Source organism: Capricornis sumatraensis, chromosome 1 (genome assembly GCF_032405125.1).
Source record: "Capricornis sumatraensis isolate serow.1 chromosome 1, serow.2, whole genome shotgun sequence".
Lineage (NCBI taxonomy): Eukaryota > Metazoa > Chordata > Mammalia > Artiodactyla > Bovidae > Capricornis > Capricornis sumatraensis.
This window is the reverse complement of record NC_091069.1, coordinates 248510453-248518004: the sequence shown is the minus strand read 5'-3', so window position 1 is coordinate 248518004 and position 7552 is coordinate 248510453. Positions and strand designations below refer to the sequence as shown.

Genomic DNA, 7552 nt, shown 5'->3' with positions numbered 1-7552 from the left:
TCAAGGCTCAGTCGTTGTAGCACACGGGCTCCACAGCTGTGGCTCGAGGATTCTGGAGCTCGAGGGCTTCAGTAGCTGTGGCAGATGCGCTTTGTTGCTTCACAGCAAGTGGGATCTTCCTGAAGCAGGGACTGAACCCGTGTCCCCTACGTTGGCAGAACAGATTCTTAACCACTGGACAGCCAGGGAAGTCCCTAGATATGTTGTTATAAAATAATTTCCAAGCTTTAGCTTTCACATTAAAAAAAAATGGAAAGGAAGCTGGGCAAGGTAGAGTAAGTTCCCTTTCGTGTGAACAAATGTGCTGAAAAGTACAGAGGACACTCTGGGAAAATACCTAAGAACGTGTGAAAATTGGACAGTGTCACACAGAAGGGGCAGAGCCGTCTGTACTGTCTGACTTTAACAACCAATTGCAGGTATTGTATCTTTATTAAAACATACTCAATACTTAATACATTTGTTAAAATGTAGTTGATAAAAATAATTTTTTGCTGGAGAAAAAGCAAAAAATAAAGAAAAAGCACTTCTACATTTCAAGAGCTGTGATACAGAAATGAAATCAGTACACCCCGTGTACCTGACTTGTGGTTGTCGCTTGTCTTTTCAAGTACTCGAGGTTGGCCTGGGATTAAGTGGCCTGGAAACTCATGTCACTGAGCAGGGACCCTCCTGACCTGCTCCTGGGTGGGTTGTTGGGTGGTGCCCAGGCCTGGCGATACTTCCTTGAGCCTCACACTGAGCCTTTGTTCTTTCCTCCAGGCCAGGCTGACAATGGGCGTTGACCCTGCTCTGGCTCCCTGATACAGAGGTGTTCACAGGCAGCTGCATCTGTGATCGCCCCTTACTCACTACCGCAAAACAGTGGGGTGGGAAGCACCTCTACCCTTTGGGATGGTCGAGCCTCTGGGGACTTTGTTATCTTGTGCAGGGCAGGAGTGGGCGGGGCTGGAGGGAAGGGCTCCCAAACAAACAGAACCTGGAGTGCCTGTGTAAACACAGGGGTATAAAGGTGTCTTCTTGGGCAACTCAGCATGTTCTCTGAGCGGTCGGGTCCCCAGAGCCAGCCTGTGACCATGGAGGCCAGAACATTCTGGCTGCTGGTGGTGGTGGTGGTCCTGGCCTTGGGGTCCTCCAGTTCGACTGGGCAGTACGTGGGCCTGTGTGAGTACCGCTCTGACCCCCTCCCACTGGGCGGCAGGGAGGAGGAGGGGCTGGGTGGCAGAGTGGGAATACAGGACAAGGGGACAGGACACGGAACAGCCAGGCTGGGGGCTTTCTGTGGGCTAGAGGAAAGTGACCAAGCTCCTTAATAATTTAATGATTGCTACTTTAGCTACCGGACACAAGGAGCTGACTCATTGGAAAAGATTCTGATGCTGGGAAAGACTGAAGGCAAAGGAAAGGGGGGTGGCAGAGGGTGAGATGCTTAGAGAGCATCACCGACTCATTGGACTAGATAACTCAATGGACGTGAGTTTGTGCAAACTCCAGGAGACAGTGGAGAGCAGAGGAGCCTGGTGGGCTACAGTCCATGGGGTCACAAAGAGTCAGACACAACTTCATGACTGAACAACGACAAGCTTACCAGACACACATATTTTCTCTCAGCAGCCCTACAAACTGGGTCTTGCTGTCCCCATTTTGCAGACAAGGAAACTGAGCTTCAGAGAGTTAATAAATGACTCTGCTGGTCAGTGTGGAAAGCAGGATGGGAACCCTGGTAGCCACACCAAGCCTACCCTCCCACTGCCTTGTTTGCTGGAGACTTCTGAATTAACAGTGTAGGTCTTTCTACATTATTCTGACACATTTGCAAAACACAAAGAAAAGACAAATGAAAACAGCCACTTCCAGAACATTTTCAATACCTACAGTTTTCATTTAGCCATTCAATTGCAATTCCAGGTGGGGCATGGCTGTTCCATTAATTGGATTTCGCAGAAATTAAAGTGTGGCTTTTATCAGGTTCTGAGTGGTCTCAAACTCGGCAGCCATCAGAATCACCAGGAAGCTTTTAAATCTCAAAGCCCAATAGGATGTGCCAACTATATCAGAATGTCTCTGGGTGGGAGCAGGTGTCACTGGTCCTGACCCCAACGTGAGCAAAGTTTGGGAACCAGTGGAACAAGGACTTATGATTTGGCAGCCGTAGAAGAAGATTCTAGGTTCCCTGTGAATTCTCTTTTCCTAAGGAAAAATCCGGTTAAGGAATGAGGCACAGCGGACTTTTGCTGAGCTTCTGACATAAAGGCTTATCTGAAAAGTGAATCATAGAGACCCACAGATATACAGGCACGGTGTGTCAAGGGAAGTAGGGAGAGGCAGAAAATAGCACAGGTTGCGGTTTTCTCACTTGAATGCCTACCTTCTATTATCCTATTCATTTTTAAGGAGGAAGTTCTGTTGATAAAACACTGAAGGGGAACTTTGTTTCCGGATTCAGGGGACCCTGGATTCCTGTGGGTAGCTGCCTACTGGCGGGAACCCAGGCTCCACAGATGCTAGGAGCAGCCAAGTGAGAGACCCCGGGCAGCTGGCCAGATCTTTCACAAAACCGTTCTCCTGAAATATTTATGGGGAAAGAAGGCCCTGGAGCAGCAGATGTTGGGGGTGGGGTGGGGTTGTATCCTATGAACCGGGAGCTGGAGGGTGTGGGGCGTGCGGGCTTGTAAATGCGGCCGGTGGACCAACCCCAAGGCAGAGAGGGCTCTCTGACCCGGCTTTGTGTGGGCCAGCGGCGAACCAGTGTGCGGTGCCGGCCAAGGACAGGGTGGACTGCGGCTACCCCGAGGTCACCCCCGAGCAGTGCAACAACCGCGGCTGCTGCTTCGACTCCAGCATCCCCGGGGTGCCCTGGTGCTTCAAGCCCCTGCAGGAAGCAGGTGAGCCCTGGGAAGCCCCACACACCTGGGCCCTGGGTGGGGCCCCCTATGCCACAGCTCTCTGCTGGGCAAGGGGGGGCTTCCCAGGTGGCGCCCGTGGTAAAGAACCCACTTGCTGATGCTGGAGACACAAGAGACGTGGGTTCTATCCCTGGGTTGGGAGGATCCCCTGGAGGAGGGCATGGCAACCCACTCCAGTTTTCTTGCCTGGAGAATCCCATGGACAGAGGAGCCTGGCGGGCTGCAGTCCAGGGGGTCACACAGAGTCGGACACGACTGATCACGCATGCACTTAGTTTTTCATCATTTCAGAAAGGTGTTCAGAGTCAAGGCCTTATGTAGAGGGAAATAGTTTAAAAGCTCCTCTGGAGAAAAGTGGACAATACATGGGTTTGGAAAACCAGGCTGACTTTCAAGGCCATTTTCAGCAAGCACCCCACTCAGAGTCTTGGTCATTTGTGATCTGTGACGTGCTCTCTGTCTGGACGTGGAGTCCTGGCATGTCTCCCTACCCCGCCACCCCCCTCCTGCCCCCACCACGAGGGGCTCCCCGCTCCCTGGCTGGAGCAGTGGGATGCAGGGTGGCCCCGGGGGACCCCGCCCATGAGCAGCTGGCAGCACACTGGGTGCTCTGCTGTTCTGGCTGTGTCCCCCGCCCCCCAGCCTGTCCCCCATCTCCACCCCCTTGGAGGTTGCCGTGAGCCATCTGGAGCCCAGGTGTCAGCTCACCTTCTAAGAGGCACGTACTACTCCATGAGGCCCTTTCCTGAAATCAGCACAATGGCGGGGGCGGGGTGGGGAGATGGGGGCACATTTGCCCTTTGTCCCTGGGGAATGACAAAGACGCCTGCATTCCAGCCAGCTGGTCTGCCTCCCTAATCAGTTACGGGGGTGGGGGCTACCCATTGCCCAGGGCTCCTCCCCTTCCCGCAAAGGTCCAGATCAGGCTCTGGGCCCAGTGGGGAGTCACCCCTGTGCCAATCATCACCCCCTCCACCCGCTCCTCAGCCCGAGATGATACTTCTTTGAACTCTAGCAGCGGCCCTGTCTGGCCTGGCCCATCTCAGGCTCCCTCTGTCCTGACCCCTGGGGTACCCCTGGGGTATGTGGATGTTCTCCCAGGAGGTGGGGACTCGACCCTTCCCCTGGGACTTGGCAGGGAGACAGCACACACCACTGACCTTGGAGCTGGTCTGGACCTGGAGAAGCCAGGCAGCGGTGGCTGGGGACCACACAGCTGAGGGTGATGCTTGTCTGTGCTTCATTTCCAGAATGCACCTTCTGAAGCCGTGTGGCCGCCTGACGCCCAGGGAGGGGACCTCCGCACTTGGGTACCTAGCCTGCCCACCCTCATCCCTCTGCTTGTCTCACAATGCTCCTGGCCAGTCCTGAACTGAACACCTGGGGCCTGATGTCTTAAAGAATAAAGCTCCCGTGCTCAGCATGAGGACAGGTCTTCATTCCTAAGACTTGACGCCGCTGTGTTTTATTTCTGCCAAGTCACTCTCTCCCTTCTCAGCCTTCCACTGATGGGGGCAGGGGGCAGTGGGCAGTGTCTTAGCATCACCCAGCAGAGGGTCTGCCCTAGGCCTGGGGAGCAGGGAAGGACCCCAAAGTAGCTCCCTAGAGGTGAGGATGCTACAAACCTGTGACCTAGTGTTGCAGGACAGATAGTGTCACTTAGAAACTTAGGTTTCTCACCTTCTAAGCATCACTTAGAACGGTGTTGAGAAATACCATTTCAAATGTGCATTCCCCACAAAAGGTTATTCATGACGTTCATGGTAAAGAGAGAGCCAATAAATCCCTGTTACCAATTGGCACTTTTTTTGGTATTTCTTTGCAAGTCAAGTGTAGCATCTGTGACACCTTGGCCTTCTTTTGCTATTTTTCCTCCGAAAATGGATGCAGTTTTGATACATGAACAAAGTGTCACCATGAGGGCTCTTGAAGTCTTGGCCATCCCCAGCTGGAGAGTCATCTCCCCCACTCTCAGAGACACTTGGCTCTCCCGGGACACCAGGAACGTGTCCACACTGTCAGACCTGAGCTCCTGCTCTCCAGGCCACACGGCCGACTCCCCTGATGCTACTGAGGGCTGTTTCCTGCTGCTCGGGGGCCAGGAAGTAGTGTGGCCCCCAAAGGCAGGGCTTCTGGGCCTGAGCCACACTTCCCACTGGAAAAGAGACACTGGCTCCTTTTCAAAACAAAAGTCTTCCTTTTTAGCCTTGCACGTGGGGCCAGGTCTGTAGAGTGAGAGCCTCTGTGTGTCCTAGAAGGGAGAGGTTAATACCCTTGTTGTAGGATAAACAACTCATCCCAAAGCCCTTTGAGGGGGCACCACCCAGAGCCCACCCAGGGGCGGCCTGCCTGTTACACTGAGATGTGTCAAGTGAGGTCTGGTTGGAGGACCAAGAGCTGCCCTGACTTGGCACGTGATTCCCCACGTGGGAGCCCCCCACCTGGTCCCCAGCCCTCTCACACTCTCCACCCCAAGAAAAGGACTCTGTCCCATCCATCATCCCCTTTGGCCCTGAGTCAGCATCTCTTCCTGGCACCAACCACTTCCCTTAATTTGTCCACAGATTCCCAACAGCATCTCCCCCTTAGGTCCCTGCTCACCCCCTATCCCCAAGAGGAGAGGGCACTCAGCGTACAGCCCTGCAAGGGTAAGGAGGGAGACAAGGCTGGGGTCACAGGGGACAGTTCCCTTCCCCCACCTCAGAGGCAGCCAAGACCCCTGCACCCACCCTCCTGGATGGAGCCCACTGGAGCCACTGTCTGCCCACTGACACTGCTGCCACTGCCCACCTGGCACTCCTGTGGTCAGCTCAGAGCCACTGCTTCTGTGTCAAGGCCTCCAACACCATCAAGGGGAGGGGTCCTTGCCCCCCCCTTACCCCCCAGACTGCAGCTTCTATTCGCTCTCTGGTTGTTCAGGGTCCTGTCTGGAGAATGTGTTTCCTGGGAAACTTGGGGAGACCCCAGGCCAGAGTTGGATGCTGGAGCAACCTTCGTCCCTACCAGGAGACCTGGCCACAGGTGGGAAGATGGGGAGATGGAGCCTTAACCCTTCCGTCCTGGGGCCCACACATCTCTGTTGTTCCTGCAAAGGTCAGAGGGGTCATCACACAAGTCGGGCATCTGGGGTCCTGGTCGGCATGAACACTAGCCCCTCCCCAAAGCCAACACTTCTCAAGTGGCTCAAACAACAGATGTGGATCAGAGTCACCCAAGGAGTTTCCAAGAATCTCAGAGTCTGGTGATGAAATCAGGGTCTCTAGGGCAGCTCACAACCTCAGTGATGTCCAGTTAGGCAGAGAGAAGCTGGGCACATCTTTCTGTGCAGGGCCAACATCTGATAATGGAAGCCAAGTGTATTGTGAGGGTCTGTGACACCAGGAAGGACACGATCCCCAGAGAGGGGCCTGACCAGGCAGACTCCGGTCGTCTTTGAGACCGTCACTCTCCAGTCAAAACGAAATACACAAGCAGAGCCAGTGGCTCACTTGTCCTCCAAGCCAAGATAACCGCAGACTTGTGGGGACCTGGACAGGCCACTTCTTAAATAATTTCATATCATTACTGAGTTAGGGCAGTCACTTCAATCCCATGCCTCACCCTAGCCACACAGGGCGGGGGCTGTGGCTGTAGTAGTCTCATAAGTGTGTTCAAATACCACCGGCATCAGGCCAGACCGCTCTGACCGCGATGGAGCAGGACACAGGGAAGCCCAGTTCCCCATCCTTCCAACCTGGTCCAAACCACAGTGACCAGTGGACCCCCTCTGCTGGCTGACCTGAGTAACTGCAGCTTCCTGCAATCCCAGCTTCAGCCTGTCTCCAAATCACTCACTTTCTAAATGGGATTTACTAAGAGGCCTGGTCACCTGACCACCTTGCCTCCAGACAGCATGAGATCTTGAGCAGAGCTGACCCCCGGTTTCCACCAATTAAGCAAAAACTTCATCTTCGCAGGAAACTTGGAATTTTTTTTCTCATTCTCTTTTTCCTTGCGGTTAAGTCTAACCCGGCCGTGGTGCTCCATTTCCTGCTTCCTGAGATGGCCTCTAGTCCCAGGGGGTGGGCGAGCAGAGGAGGTGGGAGTCTCATGGAAGCGTCTAGCGCCCCATCTCCCTGAAAATAAACATTGAAAAGGCGGTTCAGCCTCCTTCAGTGCACACAGCTGCAGCGCTGTGGGGCTTCGTACACTTTACTTCATCCAGCCCCCACAGCAGCCTGTGAAGTACAATCGCTATCTCCGTTTATACAAGTGAACAAGCAGAGGCACAGAGAGGTTAGGTCAGGAGCCCAAGGTCACACAGCAGTGGAGGGCGATCTCCAGGGTCTGCAGGCACTTCCCCACCCCAGCAGCTCTGAGCTCTCAGAGGAGAGAGGGCTCCTTCTTAGTTCTCAGGCCAGGCGCTGGGTGGGGCAGCTTCTGGGTGGTGGGTAGAAGAGGGGCTTCCCTGTACAGGTCAGTAAGTAGCAATGGCTGGGTGGCTACTGCACGTCCTGCCAAAGAGAGCTGGAAGTAGCCCCACTGAACCTGCAGGTTCAGTGTCCCTCTGGGACCCTGCCTCCGTGTGTGCCAGGCCTGGGTGAAAGGGGGAGGCTTACAGAAGTCCACGTCACCCTGCCCAGTGTGGAAGCCCAGACCCCAGCAAG

General features: G+C 54.4%; 1 protein-coding gene across 1 annotated transcript; it reads left to right on the top strand.

Moving 5' to 3' along the window:
- The first annotated feature begins 1067 nt into the window (after positions 1–1067).
- Positions 1068–4252, top strand: TFF3 (trefoil factor 3). The gene is made up of 3 exons (XM_068975509.1): positions 1068–1164; positions 2739–2885; positions 4157–4252. Exons 1-3 carry the CDS (start codon positions 1077–1079, stop codon positions 4168–4170), a joined length of 249 nt encoding a protein of 82 aa, XP_068831610.1. The 5' UTR covers positions 1068–1076; the 3' UTR covers positions 4171–4252.
- Positions 4253–7552: the final 3300 nt, after the last annotated feature.

Coding starts and splice junctions, on each gene's coding strand:
- TFF3 (XM_068975509.1), top strand. CDS start 1,077: ATGGAGGCCAGAACATTCTGGCTGCTGGTGGTGGTGGTGGTCCTGGCC. Junction 1,165..2,738: donor TGGGCAGTACGTGGGCCTGT/GTGAGTACCGCT, acceptor TGTGTGGGCCAG/CGGCGAACCAGTGTGCGGTG.